The sequence below is a fragment of the Lingula anatina genome, chromosome 9 (genome assembly GCF_051362555.1).
Source record: "Lingula anatina isolate TDL-2025a chromosome 9, LinAna3.0, whole genome shotgun sequence".
NCBI lineage: Eukaryota > Metazoa > Brachiopoda > Lingulata > Lingulida > Lingulidae > Lingula > Lingula anatina.
The window spans coordinates 3,519,754-3,539,231 of NC_141775.1; the positions used below are offsets into that span (position 1 = coordinate 3,519,754).

The window sequence follows — 19,478 nt, forward strand, 5'->3', positions numbered from 1 at the left end:
GCTCGTCTCGAGTCTTCTATTCCTTTTCTCACTAAGTCATAACTATTTTCTTTACTTGTTTATTTTATTTTGTTGTCTCACATAAGTAATATATCTAAATTTCAGTGTTCAAGAAAGTTACCAGTAGTCTGTGGCTTACATCTGTACTTGTATTTGATCAATCGAACCGAACCCCTGCTTATACCCCCGTCACACCAGAGGCGGAATGAGCAAGAATGCCGTTGGAAAGACAATTCTTTGTGCGTTCCTGGATATTCGAAGAGCATTCTAAAAATTCCGACTACATTCCAAATATTTTTACCCATTCTTGTTGCCGGTCCGAATGTTTTGCCCATGTTAAAAACTTTCGAAATGGCATTTGAATAGTATTCTAACTGCACTATGACTGCATTCTAAATATTCTCACGGCATTCCGATATCATTCGAAACATTCTGATCACATTCGAGGGAGAACCGAAATGGCAAGACACTTCAAATCCTGCTAGAATGAGCCAGAATGCAACTCGAATGCATCTCGATCCTATTTCAGCCAGCAATCGAACTACACTCGTAGGGCATTCGAAGTGTATTCTAAATATTCCGACTGCATTCTGACAGCTTTATTGATATTCCTATTTTCCAACTACATTCGAGCTGCATTTGAGAGCTAATACAGCCGAAATGTGCACGAATCATTCCAGGCGGATTCAAGCGCATTCTGAGTATTCCAACTTCCCGAATGTAGTACGAATTTTTAAATTTAGTCATTCCGACTGGTTCTGCTTGATTCCTGCTGATTCCGATTAAGTGTGACGGGGGCTTTTCTTACTGCGTTTTTTAAAAATAATTTTTCTTAATATCATATTATACTAGCAGGCATATGCATTTTAATTTCTCCAGTTGAAAAAGTCCACGCAAAGTTCTTGCCAAATACTGGCTATAACTACACTTATATACCGGTATATGTCTGTAATGCAAATGTATGAATAAAAGGAAATGAGGTGAGCATGTTCTTACCTGTGTCAAAATTCAGGAACCAAGTTATGCCCAATAATATTAATTTTCCCATGTTGTCTCTTGGCGTCTGTCTCTGTGCAAGTCTTCACCACATATGATCTATAACCTCCTCACATTCATTATTATCTGAAGTTTATCTTAACTTGGACATAAAGCATAACGGCTCCCATTGTCAGCATTCAAATTTCACAAATAAACACATCACTTATGTTGACAGCGTTTTTTGTCTGAGGGCCGATGTGGTAGTTTTACAGGATGTTCCTAACCGATTGTATATAATTGGAATATTTTGGGCTGCTGACTTTTTTCACAAATATTTAGCAAATGAAAAAGCTGTAGTGTGTTTATTAGTAACATTGATCTTGACCATCAGATATCTAACTTTGAAAGAAGTAAGAATGGGCAAAAATTCTTTCTCTTTCTTCCGCAAGCCCAGTGTGGCAGGGTCTTTACCGCCACTTTCCAGTGAAACTCCGCGGGGACTCTTGCTGCTTACAATCAGATTAACAGATTAACACGCCTCCTCATGGTGTTGATTAGAATACAGAAAAGCTGATGATAAAAGTACGTTGGAAACGACATAAGGCATGTTAATCTGATTGCACTCAGCGAAAGTCCCCGCGGAGTTGGATCGGTCTACGTAGAACGAGAGTTTCATTGGGAACGGGACTTTGAGACCACCTTGAGGCCTGATGTGGAACCTGGCACAGGAGTTGACATTTTTGCACTTACAGAGAAAAGAAAAGATAAAAAAAGGACGCTGATTTATAACCGTTAATCTTAATAACAGCAATTTTAAAGTATGTTGTATATAATCATGGGAGTTTCCCTGTTTTGATTAAAAGATATGTTTCAAGCCCTCGAAGGCTATGTTATTAGTAGGCCTAATCATATACAATTTTCGCCCTTTTCGCCGAGGGATATTGTTGCAATAGAAAATATACATTAGTTGCACTTCTGCAGTTCAATTCATAAGTGTTCGTTATAGAGAACGTATGTAAGACGCTCCATAAATTAAGGCGAGGACAGTGTACATCTCTAACCGGTACACTGTACCAAAAGACGCATTCAGCCTTGCATACAAATTGCTAGTTATAGCTGAAAATATCTTCAAAATATGGCCCTTATGGGGGTGAGACTTTTTTTTTTGAGGGGTGGGGGGGGGGGGGGGGGGGGCGGCACGAAAATGTAAAAGCATGCCAAGCTTTTTTTCCTTTGAAAAATATTAAACAGTGCAAACGTGCTTGTATTGTGTGCTTATTTTTTGTTTGTTTATCTATTTCTTAAGTCAAAATATAATGTAAAAAAAGAGAAAAAGATTAATAGGTCAATTTTACTGTAGGTGGCTTAGATTGAACAGTTACTTGGTTTTCTCTCGATTCGCTAGATATTTACTGATATTTGGGAGGAAGAGGAGGACCATATTGATAGGTACCTCAGTAGCCAAGGGAGGGGTACATGTAGGTGTGTCCACCCCACCCCCACCCCCACCCCCACCCATAGCAACATATTTACAAAATTACACGTTTTAATTTAAACGTGTATAAAGGACAATGCTTTTTACCTACTGTCCTAATAGACAAATGTAGACAAACCACATCTTATTATCTAATTATTATATCTATTATATATACCGGGGTATTCTATTCAAATACGTTATTCTATTCTGACTTTTCCGCCAGCATGTGCTGACGCATGGAGATGTTCATACAATCTAAATAGTGAGACAAGGACCACTAATATAATTACTTAAAATTTGTAGAAAACTGGCATAATAATAATAATAATAATAATAATAATAATAATAATAATAATAATAATAATAAAGTTTATTAAACAACTGTATATAAATTATAAAGTACATGTAAAACGGAAATTATTTTACCATCTCTGGTTCAAGAAAGATCAAATAAATAAAATAGTTCCGACAATAAAAAAAATTGGTAAAACTATTATGTTTTACTATTAAAAAGAGATTTAGCGGTTGGATAAAAACTTTAAAAAACGTTTGCTTCGTCTAACATTTTGTTTGGGAGCATTTCCAAAGTTCATTAGCCGGGTCAATGGCATCGTTCATAATTGTCTCGGTTTTGGAATCCATCCTTTCCATATAAATGTTTCTAAGAGATTCAACTCCAAAATTCTTCCGTGCGTAGCGTCAAGCTCATGTAATTTGCTAATATCATCCTCAGTGGCACGTCACGGCGAAAGTTAAAACCTCACAGTAGATGACATAAACTAGATGACAACGACAAGGTGTTTTTAGAAGTAACAAGAACTCCCACTAGGCCAACACGTACCAGGAAACAAGGTATGAGTCATTTGAGATCTAAACTATACTGCTAAGGTCATATCCTGTTTGCAATGAAATGTCCTAATAGCTGACTCATTCACTTCTTTATTTATAACTCAAAGTCATGCTTATGATTCATGGGGAACATGCATAACTTTATAACAGAACTTTATATGTCTAAAATATTCAAATTGTCTCATTTTTGATGATTGGTTCAAAAGTAGATATACGATATCACGGGTAAATTTGTGCAAATATTTTTGAGTAAATTGAAAGAATAAATGATGATGATATAAAGGCCATCCATTTAGATAGTGATAGCAATCTTAAACTGAAGCACAGTTTCTATCTAGAAATCACAATACAAGAAAGCAGAGTCAGCAAAGAGGAACCGAAAGGAGCACTTGCTGATACTGGCTCCGTTGTGGTAGAAATTGTGTTTGTTGTGCTATCCATTGTGCTGGTTGCACCATCCAAAGTGCTCGTGCTGGTTTCGATTGCGTTTGTTGTACCAACCGGCGCACTGTTACAATTATCTTCTCCGTAGCAGTAACACACGTTTCCTTCAACGTCCACATCAGGCGGTGAACCTCCTTGCATTCCCGTATCCTGAGTTACAAGGTCTCGTAAAGATGAAGTTGTGTAAGCGTCTACTTGGATCGGGGTATCTAAAGTGGCTGGGACACATCCATATTGTGGAGGAGGGGGATTAGCAGCTGGGTCACGGCAGGATCTATGAACGAATGTTGATGCCGCCTTGATTGTGAAGTTCTGAATAGAGACAAGCACGAGTGTGAAAACAGAGAATATGTTATAGCGAAATGCTTAGCTAATGCACCAGAAACAAGGACCCCTATATCTTATGTAATAGCATAGTCGATATATGTCAACTGTCAGATTAGGTTCCGCACATCTTCGGTTACCGTTAAGATATATGTAGCAAATAATGAATCAATTAACTAAAACACGAAGAAGAAAAGAAACAAAAGATAGTGCACGAATTAATGAATGAAAAAAATAGTAATAAAAAACTCACAAAAAATCCAAAAGGAATAACCTGTGCCCTCGTGGCAGACACATGTTGCACTTTACACCCAACATCTCCGCACTCCATACGGGCACTGCTGTTGCCATGGAAACACGAAGTGTCGTTGACAACCGACTGAGATAACGAATTTGACAACTGGGCAGTAAGGTTTTCAAACGCAGGAACTGTCGGGGGATCAACGAGCCTCACGTCAAAGTACACGCATTGCTGGCACTGATAAGCGAACGCTGGAAAAAAGAGAACAAGTGCGTTTATTCTATATTCTATTCTATTCTGTAAAATACGTACACTACTGCAGGCGTTTGGAAAACTAATAAAAGTTTAGTAATAGGATAGGCTATGCAGGTAAGCTACTGAGGTATACAAATACAACTGTAGCAATATATCAATCCATTGACTCACTTTTCATTCAAATCTAGGCCCTACCCTTCGAACTGTACTAAGGCTAGAGAGATTTTTTTTTTTTTTTTTTTTTTGCTAGATATTCATTGATATATCTATGGTAAATCAAATGCACATTTCTGTTCTGTGGGCGAGACTGTTAGAGTGTGTCTGGCTGCCTACCCTTTGTAAACACCAACATTGCGTGTTCAGGTAGCTCACACTTTTCAGGAATTTTCTACTGATGGAATTAATATACCCCTGTGGGGAAACTACCTGTCCCTTTTAATACTCTGTGTCTTTCATTCAAGGTCTCCTACAATGACTCTTTACACAAATCACATAAACACGTAAATGTCGTAATATCAAATAAATAAATAAATAAATAAATAAACGCCATACCAGATTCAACAGCAACAAGTAGTAGAACCAGCCCCTTCAATGAAATGCCCATGGTGGTCCCCGCTATCCTCGACCAAAATCAAACAACTAGAGCTAAATGTGTTTTTTTCTACGCTATATTATATATGTATATCCGTCTGTTAACCTCTCCCGTCTTGATATGAATCTGTAGCAATAGCTAACGTTATCTCAGCTTATATATGTCCTGGATCTATTCTTGGCCACACAAACTTAGTGAAAATTTAAAAAAGGCCACACGTGTCATAAAAGAGGCATCCAAGTAGAACACTAAGGGCATATATCCGGGTGCGTGGGTCGGTGCCCATCCCGTTATTTTTCCTTCAGCCAGTGATTCCGTACTCTGTGGAATTTTCGTCGTCTTCATAGCCTTGTGTTATCTTTACAGAGAACTAGCGGTGTTATCGCGTCCTGTTCTAAATGGCCTTGAGCAGGAAAATAAATTTGTGCCGGAAGTGAAAATAATACAGCACCCATTCTACAAATAATATACTTAATCCGCCTGCAAACAAAAATGCATTTTTTAAATCTTTTCAATATGAATGCCTGCATGTTCTTGGGGTCGCTGCAGGAATTACTAAGAAGAGGTGTGTATTTCTTTAATGTCTATATCGTTTCCACTTTTTATACAGCGAAATAGACAAGCACGGGTTTTTTCGGCAGTCTTTTTATGTGACATTTTAAATACAGAGTGCTGGATAGAAAGGGCGAGTATACAGAGCTTACAACAACTTGCGCTCGATTTTATTGTGTGTGCATTTTAATATTTGCGCACAGTAGACCTAATAAGAATCATGCTATTGTAAAAATCAATTTTATTTTATTTATCTATTCATATTCTGTATGTCCGTCACCCCATAACAGCAAGTGTACAGGAAGTATCAGCACGGATTTGTATACACACACAAAGCAATCGTGCATACGTTGGATATGACTAATACTTCCAGCTCATATAAAAGCCAAGTCGAGACTGTCACGTACATGTACATCATGCATCCTTTAGCTTAAACCAGGTAAATGCTTTTTCTATTACCTGGCGTAATAGCTTAAAAGCTTGCTTAAATTCATACCAGATATTAATATTGACAGGGCATTATTGTGAAAATGTTTTTTCTCTCGCAAAGTCATCCAACAAATCAACACTTTAGCTTAAGGCGAGAAAAGAGAAGAGGCGCAGTAAGGATGAGGATGGAAAAGGGAGTCGTTGCCGACCATATCACAGCAGCATCCCTCCTAACTGCTATAAATTCGGTTGAAGGAGTTCTCAACCGATTGTAAGTGGTAACTCAGCCAAACAGGACTCAAGTAGAGAGCAGAAAATCAGTACTATACTGTATTTTACCATATCAGGAGTTTGCCGTCGTTAGGCCTCCTGTCGAACAATTGTCGGACTTTTTTTTTAAAATAAATTTTAACTCTCATAGGAACAAAGGCTCCTTCCGGGCATAGATGTGGGCTTTAAAACAGAGTTTGAGAAGTGATACATTTAAGTACAGGGTTAATGTAATAAGTTCTTAGACCCCGAGTATTTCAAGGCCTTTGTTGGATGTGAAAGTATTGCAAGAAAATCAATGTAAATACCTGGCATTGAAATAATCAAGGTTACTATTTCGGTTGCTTCACTAAATGGCCTCAGAGAAAAGCTTATTGATTATTGAATTATCACAAAACATCATTCTTTGTCCCGTGTCAGTTTTATGTTAAGAAAGCTAATGAAGATGAATATACCGGGAATGGTAAATAAAAGCTTTTCAATATCCTGTGCCTCTTAGTTTGCTAAACTTCATAGTGAGTGGAAACCATAACGTACCGAATTTGTTTTCTTTCGTTGAAGTCTTGAAGAGGGTGACATATATTTCACAAAATTCAGCAAGCCTGTCAAAATGAGAAGCTGCACGCTCTGTCTCATTCTTCTGCTCTGCGGGACGACGTTACTTGTGGGGAATGCTACGTGCGACGACACGGTAGGTCTCGGCTAAATGGTCTGTTTTTTTCATTGTGATTTTGAGCCTTGAGAGACAACGACTTCGCAATTCTCTAAATGCGTAGATGTGGCTTATTTTCTTATTCATTTGTGAGTGTAACAGAATACTGAGCAACCCCACAATTGACAAGTGCAATAAAGAAAATAAATTAAGTATAACTGGTTCTATTGCGTGCTGTTCAATAAACGTTATTTGTACTTGCCTGTTCACGTGTGCAGACAAATAGTGCTTTAAACAAGTGTGAAGACGGTCGTATTATTCAATTTTTCAGTTTGCCTTTTCTTACGCTAACAGAATGGGCTCCTCGTGAAAAGAAATATCGAAATGTGGACTTTGCATTGTCGGCTTAATTTGCGGATTAAACAACTTACATTTTTTTTCAGTTTCTTTTATTTTATTCATCCTCCAATTCGTTTATCTATTTAATAATATTCATTCATCAATTTATGTGCCCTCCCTCTTGAAATGAAGTTTTGGGTAGTATAGTTAATGCTCTCTTTCTGCAAATTTCACTTTCTTAAAATGCAAAACAATTTATTGACATTTTCTAAATTCAGGCCATGTGCTGTATGAAAGGTCTTAAACAACTACGTGACGTCGTCCTGTGCCCCATGCCCTGTTGCCGTGGTTACATCGAACATCGTGGCCAATCAGCGGCGCTGAAATCGTTCACGTGGTGTGCTGTTGATAAGGTATTTTTCTATGCAAGTTTACCATGCAGGAGCTTTAAGTTATTTTTCTGAATAGTAAATAATTGAAGGGCCTATTGTCAAAAGTGCATAGAAAATTTGTATATATATTTGTCCAAGTACAACATACATAACAAAAATGTGTGAAGGTCTTAACTGTACAAAAATAAACTAAGACCCCCCCCTCAAAAAATTAATAAATAAATAAACAAAAATAAATAAATAGATAAATAAATAAAAACAAATATACCTCGTCAAGTCCACGCATGAATGACCATAATATTTTTCGGTATTGTTTGACCAGCCGAATGCACCATGCCTTCATAAAATATTTTAGCTGGTTTCCCATCTTTCTGATCCACAACAAAATTGGAACTGTTGTTCATATCATTTATTTTAGACAGCGTCTTGAAGACGAGGCACAAAAAAAAAAAAAAAAAAAAAAAAGCCACACGTTATTGGAAAAAGTCAGAAATTGGCAGCCTTCCGTAAACAAGAAATAGGTGCTCTACTCCAATAAATTTTCTCTCTTACAGGCATATGTCAAAGGCGGACGCAACAACTCCTTCCTATTCCTGCAGTGATCCATTTGTCTGTGAGAAGGACGGGAGCGAGACAGATCCAATGCAGCCGCTTTGTTGTGAGGAAATTCGTTTTGCCATAAGCCATCATAACCAATACCGTGGATGTCACTACAGCTGGATGAACTTTTCGACCTTGACTTTAACATTTATAGGTTGGATTTTTGTGGGGATTTTTTTCTTTTAATTTGACTCTCAGGAAAAGTTTGGCTACAGCTGTAATAAACTTCATGGAAAGATGATCTGTATTTAGCTGTAAGAATCGTTGTGGATTCTTTAATTGTACGGTTTGCTCCAAAATGGCTCCTTGACCATTCAAATCATTTGCAAAGAAACCAGTCTAACCAACTCCAAACTATTGAACAACAACTGTGTAGACTTTCCGAAAATGCAAAAGCAAATCAAAAGATAAATTTTTCTTTTTTCATGACACTAACATATGTGTTTTTATTTTCTCAAATACAAGCTATCAATCACATTATTTTCTTTTTGTATATAAAATATCCATAGTGTCATTGAGCCCCTAACATGTACCAATTCCCTTCTTAATCATTTGGCGACTATTTAACCGTGTCCCTTCATTCTAAAATCTTTCTTTTGCCCAAAACGAGCAGCCAGTTTCTTTTCTGCACCTAGCTGTCTTCTTTCAGCTTTTATTCTCTGTCTAGATTTCTGTTCCATCTCCAACCTTCTGAATGGCCTGGTCCACATGCCAGACGTAAACTTCAACTCGTGCAGCATCTTAGACATGAACCACGGCACGTGGTGCTCGCGTGGCTGCTTCCAGCGTGGCCGCCCCAAGACATCCTTGGTCAGGTAGCGGCGGTCAGGGTAACCCTCCCCTGTGGTCAGTTGTAGAAGGGCCTCATTGCGTTCTCTGACCACTTCCCACAGGTTATCCAGGCTTTCCTCCACCTGCATAGAAAGCAATATCAGTTCACTTCAAAATGGGGACTTTTGAAAATAGATTTTCTTTTCAACAGGAATATGGAAAGAGAGAGAGAGAGTGAGAATTAATCTTTTAAGTTGAGATTCTAGTCTCTCAGACAAAATGAAGATAAATTTAATGCAATGCAAGTGGCACTTAAAAGCTATCAAGAATTCACTGAAAATACTGAGTTTACTTCTTTATATATAATTATACTGAATTAAGCAGTCACAACTAACTGAAAAATGCTCCTCAATTATGATACAAGAGAAACATAACAGACTCTGTGCAAGGAGTTATAAGGCATTTAGTTGGTTTGTATTAATTTTTTAGTTCATGTTACATCTAGAGCCTATTTATTAGGTCTGGTATATCTACGCCAACCACCAGACAGGAACAAAAGAATAAATGCTGAAGCCTGATGTATAACTGAGCGATTAACAAGTTCTCAATTTGAACGAAAAAGGGCAGCACCTTCATAATTACCTTTTCTAGCCTTTCTGGAGAGGGCAAAACCTCGGTTCTTCTTACATACTCGTGTTCCATTGTGAGGAGCATATTGTATTCTTTCAGCAGTACATACCTGGATAAGGAAAGGTATAACATTTTAAGGGATAAGGAAAGATATAACATTTTAAGGGATATGGAAAGATATAATATTTTAAGGGATATGGAAAGATATTACAATTTAAGGGATAAGGAAAGATGTAACATTTTAAGGGATAACAGCTGTTTCTTTAGGCCAAAATGAACTTTCCTGGGGTAAATGACAATTTTCCCATACTTACCAATGGTTAATGAACCCATTCATACGTTCAGAGTAAGCCCATGGGTTTTTCTTAAAAGTTTGGTAATATTCTTTTAAGAGATAATTACAGACTATAGCCACCATCTATGTTGTCGAGTGACAAGCACAGATTCCAGAATAACTGTGATAACTGCCATTTGATGGTGATAGAGAATTTAAAGTTTATTATATTTCTATGTGTTGTTTAAAATGTATTTAATGTGAAAAGAATCTCATACAAAGAGTCGCTATCTCTTTAATCTATTTTTTATCTTACAAAAGGCTATCTCACAAAGGCTAGCACTACCAGGCATAGTCCATTTTCAATGACCAAAAAATTTCAAAAATATATATTCATTGAATACATTAATTAATAAAATAAAATAAAATAAAATAAAATAAAACATGCTATTCCAACTTCCCAGAGGCTAAAAATAAGTACCATGGTTCCATACAACCTATTTCAATTATAATCACTAGCAAGAAGATTAAGACTGGGTTCCCACAGATTTAGATTGATCCATCTGGATCGACCTAACTCCCTGGGGGTTCACACTAAATTGCTGTCAGCTTCCAGGAGCCGAGTGCACACGGAAGTTAATTACCCCCTTACAGCTTTTAGAAGGCGAGGCAGACATTTAAGTCGGATAAGCTGACAGCAATCTAGTAAGACTCCCGAGGGAGATAGATCGATCTAAATATCTGTTGGAATGATCTCTAACTGTGATACTACTTGCAGTCATTTTTCCTCCAAAAAAATCATAACTCTAAAGCAAAAATCTTCTCCCAGATACTACTAGGACCTACCATAGTTTATGTAAATCTTCATTTCCTTTAATCCTCAATTCATCCTTCTTGTATGGACGCCCTGAAACAAATGAAATAAGGGGTCATTGCAAAGCCAACCTTCTTCTCTATGTTAAAATAAAAAGGCATGTTTGTTTACATATATATGCAAATAAAGGTATCTTGCAGTTTTACCTGACAAAGCCGAGGCAGCATAACTATACTAAGTAATTTCAGCGGCTGATCCAGAGATATTTCTGACAGTCTTCCATATTATCTTTGTTGATCCATTCCCCATTTCTGACCATCTTCCAACAGGAAATAATGTAGATGTCCATTAACTTAAAATACTCTTGATTATTTTCGGGAAGACCCAGAAAACGGCCTCTGTCCACCCCTGTTTTTTTTTTACCATGACCTTACTTTTCCTTATAAGTTATAAATGTTAAATATGACCTACCAACAGGTACTTTTCCTTATAAATGTTAAATATGACCTACCAACAGGTACTTCCCTCTTCCCCCAGTTGTCTTTATGATCAAAGAAATCCCACAAACCACTGGCTGGCCTTGAAGTGTGAAAGTGCTTCGAGCAGGGTGTGCAGCTGAAATGATTTTAAAAATACAATTAATATCATATTAAAAATTTGTTAAAAATGTTTAGCTCACATAGGTGTGTGTGTGTGTGTGTGTGTGTGTGTGTGTGTGTGTGTGTATGCAGAGTGGCAGGAATAATAGTTATGCCTTTAACAAAAACTGGAGGGAAGTTTGAATAATCACTACTCATATTTTAGTTAATTATCCGATCAATATTTGTATCAGTACATGTAGCCTTTTTTTATGTTTCAAGGAATCAAATGTGATTTTTAGCTTTAGCTAAGCAAAAAAGATCACGCAATGGGGTAGCACAAAAATTCATGTGTTAGCACTCCTATTGACGGTTCTGATATATACTGCTAGCTACTGGGCAATACATCACACAGAAGACCTTTGTAAATTATTGATATAAACAAATGCTATACATTAATAATGCTAATATCATCAGGCTACACACATAAACAACTACATATAATGGAGCAGCTGGGGGGTAATGAACTTCCACGTTCTGAGGCATGTCGAATAGTTAATCTGACTGCATTCAGTGAGAGTCCCCACCAAGTATGCTCTATCTTCTTAGTGAACACAGCAGGAGAAGGCATTCGTCTTCCACTTTGTTTATATTTTAAAGTGTCACCACGAGTTTTGAAGTCCAGATAAAATCTACTGTTGTCACCTTTATCATTATTGTTTTAAGTGCATGCACCTCTTATCATAATTAATGCGTTAGCATAAAATAGTAAACATTCTATCAGAAAACCTAAGCAGGAATGTAAGTGTTATATATTAATCTGCACTTCTCATCTCTATCTAATTATATTTTTACAACAATCTTGTGCGAAAGTCACTTTCTTAGCTTTTCAGTAGAACTTTTCAATTTTTGTCGTGTTCTTTCCTGTTCTATTCCTTTTTTAAATTCAGTATCCTGTACATACTTTTTTCGTACATGAGACGTTTTTTCTTTATCTCATTTCCCCCATAAGGTGCAATTTCTAAGATGTAAGTATAGTTAGATCCTTAAATAAACAATTCGTTCTCAGTTTTTACTGCAGGCCTATTGGATAATCCACTGTATTCCAACTAACACACTTGTATAACGTTACTAGGTGGGGTTTCAGAATAATCTGGAAAGTCAAAATCTAAAACACTGCATACCTGTTTCCTGAGACAAAAAGTGCATGCCGAAATGAGTTATGAAGGATTGGAATGACACCACTTATTTTTGAAAGAAATGATTTAACTGCAAGAGTCTTTGGTAACATGGTCGCAGACATCTTGGATCTCGTTCACCATGTGACCAACATAAATTAAGCGCTCAGTTATTTCCTTTTCCCCCTTTTTGTCAATGTCATATAGTGGTGAAAACGATACAATTTACTTGAATTAACAATTAATTGTAATAATCATGCAATCTATGATTTATGAGTAGCATATTGAAACATGATGCTTCGCGTTAAAGTCCGAGAAAAGGCGAGATGATAGTCCATGTGTTATAAAAAGCGTGCAGCCATTACTAGAGGCCGGTCGAGAGTTTCTTGATTTTATATCAAAATGGACCCCAATAAACTAAAAGACATGGCCGGTAGGCTGTCAAGAGGCGGTGGCAAAGGTGGAATGTTTGGTATGGGAGGCTTAATTGCCGCTGGAGCACTTGCCTATGGACTTTATGAATCGTTTTACACAGGTAAATTCGAAGTATTTGCAATTTTGACGTAGTAAAATTGTCCAACGTGCCTGACCCAATTCGTACACATGTTACATCAGCGCTTGGCTTTTAGAACATCTTGTATTGATGTGAAGTGATTGCACATAATTTTAATGAGAATTCTGCACCTTAACTTCTTAAGTTATTCAGAGTAAAGGAAAAGAATTACGCGAATTGAAATCTTGCAGTGGAATTTTAACTCCAGTTTATGTCCATTGCTGTGGATTATCATATCAAGGTTAGCCCTCAACAAAATGAGAAGTTTGCAGGTAAACTGACTGAAACCCAAAATGCTTAATCGCCGAAATACTCATGAAAGTAATAGGAAGAGAGATGAGGGTAACTAACAATATCATTTTGCATCTCTAATTAATTAAAAAGAAAAAATGTAGACAATATCTGGGAGAGGCACGAAGTGGTGACGTTCAGATTCTGCACTGAGAATTTCAGTTTTATTTTTATTTTTAGTCGTAGCAGAGAAAAGACCCATTATTACTTTAAATTGTTTTATAAATATACAGGAAAATGTGTGCTGAGCAAATGGGGGAGGGAGCAATTGGAAATTTGTATATCAAATCCAGGTTAACACTGATGAGACTTTCCTGACTTTTGTCAGAATTCTGACCTTTTCAGGGTCATTTGGGTCATTCTTGTGATTCATGAACCCTGGGAACCCCAGCCGATTTTCCTACTTTTTCAGTGAGGACTGGTCCAATCCCTGGGTTAAAAGAAAGATGTAATGTGTGTTTTGTTCTCATTTTAGTGGAAGGTGGTCACAGGTCTATTATATTCAGCCGTATAGGTGGTGTACAGAATGATATATTTACAGAAGGATTACATTTTAGGTATGTTACAGGAGTATTGTGATAACTTTACTGAATTATGTACTCACATCTTCAAGTAAAAATATTGATGAATTCATGCATTAAAAGTTGATTGCAACTTAAAATGACTAGTTTATAGTCAGAAATACAATATTTTTTGTATCATTAGCAAGAAAAATATTCCTGAAAATTCCTTAAGAACAACATTAATATATTATGTCCAACATAGGTTTTATTTTGATACTGGACCCAAGCCAATTAATAGCACTCCTTTCTCCAATTTAAAACTTTTTTTGTTGATTTTCTCAGGGTGCCCTGGTTCCAGTACCCTATTATCTATGACATTCGTGCTAAACCCAGACGGCTGTCATCTCCCACAGGTAGCAAAGGTGAGTATTGCAAGCCGCACAGTCCTTCAATTAATGCTGTGTATCCTCCCTCTGAAAAAAAAAAAAAAACACCTCTTCCAGGACCTATAATACCTTGCTCCACTCATCTACTTGAAATCAATGTTTATACCATTTAAAGTTTTAAAAAAATTAGTTCTAAATCATTTGCCGGTCATTTAGACAGCCATTTAAATAAGACAGATTTTTCAAGATAAAAAAATGAACATTAGAGTTTTGTAATTTTTGGTCCGAATTGGAGAATGATATATTACCGTGCTGGATATGTGTATATGCAGAATTAAGAAACATGACTTTAAGACGTTTTCATACATGGGTAGCATATCCTAGTAATATCATGTGAAATTAAAATTTGAGAAAAAATTGGTAGTAGTAAGAGGAACCACAATAATTTGGTCAGTTGTAGTGCCATGTCTGTGGTTTCAGATCTTCAGACTGTGAACATTACCCTGAGAGTGTTGGCAAGGCCTGATCCACTGAGGCTCCCAGACATCTACAGAACTCTTGGCATGGACTATGACGAACGTGTGCTGCCATCTATTGTAAATGAGGTAATTTGTGCTGCCATCTATATATAGTTGAGGCTGATTGTGTACTGCCATCTATAGTCATTGAGTTTCTTTGTCTTGCCGAAGTAATGAATAATTTTTCTTTAAAAAAAAGATGTTTCTCGTAGTTATGAAGAAATATCTTTTCTTCTTGCTTCTGCTTAAAGAATAAACAGGTTAGTAGTAAAATAAAGTTTTCAGTTATATACTGAGCACTGCTTACTGTCTGCACCCTCTTATCCAATAACCGTGCTATCATTAAAGTGTTTTACCTGTTTGTCTTTGAAAACTAAACAATCATTTTCAACAAAAACTTCACAAGTTTAATTAAAGTGACCATTTTGAATTCAACAACTACTATTAACTACTATTCTGTGCTATTGAACCAATCCCAAACACACCTGATAAACTATAAATAAAGACTAATGTCTGTTATTTCCAGGTTTTAAAAAGTGTTGTTGCCAAGTTCAATGCCTCGCAGTTAATCACGCAGCGCGCACAAGTCAGTATGCTCATCCGTAAAAATTTGATGGACCGGGCGATAGACTTCAATATAATACTTGATGACGTGGCTATCACGGACCTCAGCTTTGGCAGGGACTACACATCAGCCGTTGAGTCTAAACAGGTACCGACCATTTTGCTACAATAGTATATTTTCTTTTTATTTGAAATGTCATTTATTTACAGAACATTATTCATCTTTCGGTCAAAAGCTTAGACTGTATTCCCACATATTTTAGATCGATCTATCCCTGTGGGGAGTCTCGCTAGGTTACTGTCAGCTTAGCCAGCTTACAGTAATTTAGCGTGAACCCCCCAGGGAGTTAGGTAGATCCAGATGGATCGATCTAAATCTGTGGGAATGCAATCTTAGATTATTTGAGAAACTATGAACTGTGGATCATGGCAATTATTTGAGAAACTGGTTTGGATTATGGCGATTATTTTTACCCAAGTGGAATTATATGGAAAAGTAAGTGTTCTACATCATTTTTCTGCCTCTCATTAGGTTGCTCAACAAGAAGCGCAGAGAGCCAAGTACGTGGTGGAGAGAGCAGAACAAGAGAGACAACAGAAAGTGGTTCAAGCTGAGGGTGAAGCCAAAGCTGCTAAACTGATATCCTTTATAGTTCACACAATGAGCTTTCCAATCTTAACACAATTACCAGGCCTACTGTAACTTGTCATATCTGACACAATAAACAGCTTCATCTAGCAAGATTGTGTCACATCTAACACAATTTATCACACCCACCACAATCTTGTCACAGATTTTTACACAGTCAGCGTGGTTGTCCAACACCATCATGTCATAATAACACATTTTACCATATTATTTAATAAAGAACCACTGCCCAAGTGATGACCAACTGCACGGATCTGATCTCCATGTTAGTAGAGAAACCAGTACCTTAAATATTGCTTGTAATCTTGACACATTGGAGGGAGGACATCCGTGTGTTGTAAGGGCGAGCATAGATCACATGACCACCTTTCCACGGAGCCTTGTCGTAAGTGTTGACAGGCGCAATCTGTTTGGTGGGACAGCTGAAGGACTTGAGACATGACATTACATTGACATTTGGACTTTTTTTTTTACAGTGTGGAAAATATTGGAGGTGTGATCTTTTCTTTAGTAATCTGATGGGCAGTGGGTATTTGTGTTACAAACACGCGTCATAATGTGAAATTCTTCTTGCCAGTAAAGGTTTCTAAGGAGGAAATGGAACACAGAATTAACAATGGTGTTTCTTAGGATTAAATACTTGAACATTTTTTTCCTTGACTGCTGTCCACATTGGAGATGCAGTGGCCACTAATCCTGGATATCTAAAGCTGAGGAAACTGAGGGCCTCCCAGAGCATTGCCAGGACGGTGAGGGGATTTATTTATTTTTTATTTATCATTTTTTTAGACTGGGGGAGGGGTTTAAAATTCTGATGATGCAAAATATACTGTCAAATTTGAAACAATTGACTGACATTTTCAAAATTGTTTTCATTTAATTTTATTTATTCTTTCAATGTATTTATTTATTTATTTTTATTATTATTATTTTTTTTTTTTGGTAGGGGGGAGGGAGTAAAACATTTTATCATGCTGCAAAATCTACTTTTTATTTCCTGCTTTAGTCATGGCTGTCACAGTTGATCTCTTTGTGTGGCACAAAATAAATTATTTGAATAAAATGAAATTTCACCTGCATCTGTCATCAAATTCGTAGTTACCTGTAACACAAAATTAAAGTTTGACAATTTGTGCTGTTTAGGATTCTGTAATTTTGCATCAAAATTGGCAAAGCTATATTGTTCTTTCACATCCCTCATGTTCTGCTTTATACCTGTACGTTTGACAGTTGTTCTGCCCTTTATATAACTCTGTATTTTTTTCTATTTCCCAGATTGCCCAGTCCAAGAACCACATTTACTTGAATGCAGGAACGCTTATGCTGAATGTCCAGGACAAAGATTTTAACCAGAATTTGGACCAGCTGGCCAAGAAATAGTCAACAAAAAGTACAAGACTGTTATCATGGTGTCAGCAATTCTTTACATAAAGAGATTTTGCTGTTAACATTTGCATTGAAGAAGTCTGCAGAACAATATTTTTTGTGCCTATGAACACTGAAAGAAAATAAATGCCACTAGCGATTATTGCACGTTGAATTATCACTGTACTAGCCCAGAAATGGAAGTCTACGCCATTTTAACAGAAAGTTTTGCTAATGTCATTTTGGTAAAAGTTGCATAACTTCCATAGCACTGGCAATGACCTCAAAGAAAGCATTTAATGGACTTTTTATCATGGAAATGATAAATCTGTAGAAAAGGGGCTTTTCTGCTATATGGGTTTGTATGGATAACTGGAGAAATTAAACAGATTGAATAGTTGACATCTGTGTTCATAGTTTGTTATTATCACAGACTTTGAAATGTTATTAGTTGGGAAGATTAAACGTTTCCTTCTCCAAAGATGCATACGATAAAACTGCCCGTTATTACACCAAAGCAAAAAATAACATCTTTCTTTTGTAAGTCCCATTTCTTTTTTTTTATCACTCAAAATCAGTTTTAAACATCTTCATTATTGTTATGCCTCCTAAAACCACCAAGGTAAAAAGGACAGAGCCAATAAAAGGTTCAGCCATAAGGCGTTGGTAACTCGGTATATTTAGAACAGAAATAACCTGTCCTGACTGCAGTTAGGCATGCACCAATCGTTGATCTAACTAGTTCCTTTTTTGTTTTCAAGGCAAATTATAGTCTGCCTCTAGTCATTTCGCTTCCGCTGAGCATTCAAATTCAATACGTTTCCCACACGTTCAAAAAAGGCTGTGTCACGCTAATATTGTTATTCACTGTTTGCTACGCCAATCTTTTTACCCTAGGCTCCATGTTGGAACGCGATGTTTTTATTTTACACATCGTAATGAAACTTTGGTTCCACTGACAGCTTGTTGACAGGAATCCATCACATTTCTAAACCCACATTTTCCCACCCATTTTAAAGCATTTTTGAAAGTGGCAAGCTCAACGTGAAAATCTTGTCTTTGAAAAGAAAGCGTCTTTTTCATTTTGGTTAAGAAGTAGTCGTACAAATGATAGTCGGCTTTACTCCATTCTTTGTGTTGTTGAACGACCCAAGGGTCATCTTCGGCTTTAAACTCCCGGGTGTAATAACCCGCATTTTGCTTTACATACAGCAAATCCTGTACCTTCCAGCATAACATTCTACCAAGTAAAACTAAACTTTCATCAAACAGCTCATTCACGATTATAAAATCAAATTGATTGTCTATGTAATCAATGTATTGTTTGATGAAAGTATCATTGTTTCTGATTTTCACATCGTCATCTGGAAAGCCAAATTCAAACATCATCCCATTTCTGACAAAGCTCTTATGTCTACGACGTGTGGATATATTCCAGTATTTGTACGGATTTTGAAAAAATGACCGCAGAGTGTTGGAAGATGTTATGTTAAACTTGCTTCTCATAGACATATAGTTGAAAGCACTCTTAAATTGGGAAAATGGTTCACGGACAAGTCCTATGCGAAACGAGTCCCTTGGCATCATAATGTTTATAACGCCAGCATCAAATACCATGTGGTCAATCATCATGTCATATGTTTTATCAGGGTTGTATGCAGCATCTGCAACTGTTATCTTCCTTACATGAAGCAGCGGGTAGTGTAAATCTTTACTAGGGTAAAAACTTGGTCTTCCTTTGATAGGACGTAGGATATTCAATCCGTAAGTGTTTGCTGCGCGCTGTAAGATCGAGTATGTAGTGGTAGAACCGCATTTATGAGCTCTCAAGAAAACAATATGTCTTTTTGGTTTACAGTTGTCGTGGGAACAAGTCCGGTTTGGGACAACGTACGGTAAAGGAGCTGCTGCAGAAGAAGGCGTGGCATCGGGAAGTTGTCCAAGACGGGTCAAATATTTTGGATCTGATAGGGTGGCCACTTGTGTCCAATCTGAAACTAAGCAGAAATA

The 19,478-nt window shown here is 36.9% G+C and overlaps 5 protein-coding genes across 9 annotated transcripts; 2 read left to right on the plus strand and 3 right to left on the minus strand.

The window, feature by feature from the left end:
- Positions 1 to 2,810: 2,810 nt before the first annotated feature.
- Positions 2,811 to 5,499, minus strand: LOC106174799 (uncharacterized). Its single transcript, XM_013556490.2, has 3 exons — positions 5,121 to 5,499; positions 4,326 to 4,564; positions 2,811 to 4,060 (listed from the first exon to the last, which is right to left on the minus strand). Exons 1-3 carry the CDS (start codon positions 5,170 to 5,172, stop codon positions 3,635 to 3,637), a joined length of 717 nt encoding a protein of 238 aa, XP_013411944.2. The 5' UTR covers positions 5,173 to 5,499; the 3' UTR covers positions 2,811 to 3,634.
- A 290-nt stretch (positions 5,500 to 5,789) lies between these two features.
- Positions 5,790 to 8,829, plus strand: LOC106174919 (uncharacterized). Of its 5 annotated transcripts, none has more exons than XM_086995380.1 (5): positions 5,790 to 6,151; positions 6,287 to 6,412; positions 6,973 to 7,102; positions 7,681 to 7,815; positions 8,349 to 8,829. In XM_086995380.1, the coding sequence occupies exons 2-5, from the start codon at positions 6,321 to 6,323 to the stop codon at positions 8,394 to 8,396; spliced, it is 405 nt and encodes a 134-aa protein (XP_086851506.1). In that variant the 5' UTR covers positions 5,790 to 6,151; positions 6,287 to 6,320; the 3' UTR covers positions 8,397 to 8,829. The 5 variants fall into 5 exon arrangements, with proteins under 5 accessions (XP_086851506.1, XP_013412147.2, XP_086851508.1 ...); XM_013556693.3 differs by having other exon boundaries at positions 5,793 to 6,151; positions 6,263 to 6,412; XM_086995382.1 differs by lacking the exon at positions 6,287 to 6,412 and having other exon boundaries at positions 5,951 to 6,151.
- LOC106174918 (large ribosomal subunit protein uL29m) lies at positions 8,807 to 12,836 on the minus strand. The gene is made up of 5 exons (XM_013556691.3): positions 12,646 to 12,836; positions 11,395 to 11,498; positions 10,916 to 10,976; positions 9,808 to 9,904; positions 8,807 to 9,308 (listed from the first exon to the last, which is right to left on the minus strand). The coding sequence occupies exons 1-5, from the start codon at positions 12,762 to 12,764 to the stop codon at positions 8,958 to 8,960; spliced, it is 732 nt and encodes a 243-aa protein (XP_013412145.1). The 5' UTR covers positions 12,765 to 12,836; the 3' UTR covers positions 8,807 to 8,957.
- Positions 12,837 to 12,952: 116 nt separating this feature from the next.
- LOC106174917 (prohibitin-2) lies at positions 12,953 to 17,870 on the plus strand. The gene is made up of 8 exons (XM_013556690.2): positions 12,953 to 13,174; positions 13,959 to 14,040; positions 14,329 to 14,408; positions 14,853 to 14,977; positions 15,417 to 15,602; positions 15,987 to 16,094; positions 16,775 to 16,852; positions 17,379 to 17,870. The coding sequence occupies exons 1-8, from the start codon at positions 13,042 to 13,044 to the stop codon at positions 17,481 to 17,483; spliced, it is 897 nt and encodes a 298-aa protein (XP_013412144.1). The 5' UTR covers positions 12,953 to 13,041; the 3' UTR covers positions 17,484 to 17,870.
- On the minus strand, positions 17,001 to 19,478 carry LOC147759793 (galactosylceramide sulfotransferase-like; the record flags this gene model as incomplete). Its single annotated transcript, XM_086995560.1, has 1 exon — positions 17,001 to 19,478. A coding segment is annotated over one exon (1,089 nt), but the record flags the coding sequence as incomplete, so codon positions are not given.

What these genes read in the sequence shown, in the direction of transcription:
- LOC106174918 (XM_013556691.3), bottom strand. Translation starts at nt 12,764, where the DNA reads ATGTCTGCGACCATGTTACCAAAGACTCTTGCAGTTAAATCATTTCTT. An exon ending in CTTTTTGTCTCAGGAAACAG is followed by an intron (nt 11,499 to 12,645) that starts GTATGCAGTGTT and finishes AAATCATTTCAG; the next exon opens with CTGCACACCCTGCTCGAAGC. An exon ending in CTCCAGAAAGGCTAGAAAAG is followed by an intron (nt 9,309 to 9,807) that starts GTAATTATGAAG and finishes CTTTCTATGCAG; the next exon opens with GTGGAGGAAAGCCTGGATAA.
- LOC106174917 (XM_013556690.2), top strand. Translation starts at nt 13,042, where the DNA reads ATGGACCCCAATAAACTAAAAGACATGGCCGGTAGGCTGTCAAGAGGC. An exon ending in ACAGAAGGATTACATTTTAG is followed by an intron (nt 14,041 to 14,328) that starts GTATGTTACAGG and finishes TGATTTTCTCAG; the next exon opens with GGTGCCCTGGTTCCAGTACC. An exon ending in CCCAGAGCATTGCCAGGACG is followed by an intron (nt 16,853 to 17,378) that starts GTGAGGGGATTT and finishes TCTATTTCCCAG; the next exon opens with ATTGCCCAGTCCAAGAACCA.
- LOC106174799 (XM_013556490.2), bottom strand. Translation starts at nt 5,172, where the DNA reads ATGGGCATTTCATTGAAGGGGCTGGTTCTACTACTTGTTGCTGTTGAA. An exon ending in ACTTGTTGCTGTTGAATCTG is followed by an intron (nt 4,565 to 5,120) that starts GTATGGCGTTTA and finishes TCTTTTTTCCAG; the next exon opens with CGTTCGCTTATCAGTGCCAG. An exon ending in TTATTCCTTTTGGATTTTTT is followed by an intron (nt 4,061 to 4,325) that starts GTGAGTTTTTTA and finishes GTCTCTATTCAG; the next exon opens with AACTTCACAATCAAGGCGGC.
- LOC106174919 (XM_013556692.3), top strand. Translation starts at nt 6,243, where the DNA reads ATGTTTTTTCTCTCGCAAAGTCATCCAACAAATCAACACTTTAGCTTA. An exon ending in ATGCTACGTGCGACGACACG is followed by an intron (nt 7,103 to 7,680) that starts GTAGGTCTCGGC and finishes TTCTAAATTCAG; the next exon opens with GCCATGTGCTGTATGAAAGG. An exon ending in CGTGGTGTGCTGTTGATAAG is followed by an intron (nt 7,816 to 8,348) that starts GTATTTTTCTAT and finishes TCTCTCTTACAG; the next exon opens with GCATATGTCAAAGGCGGACG.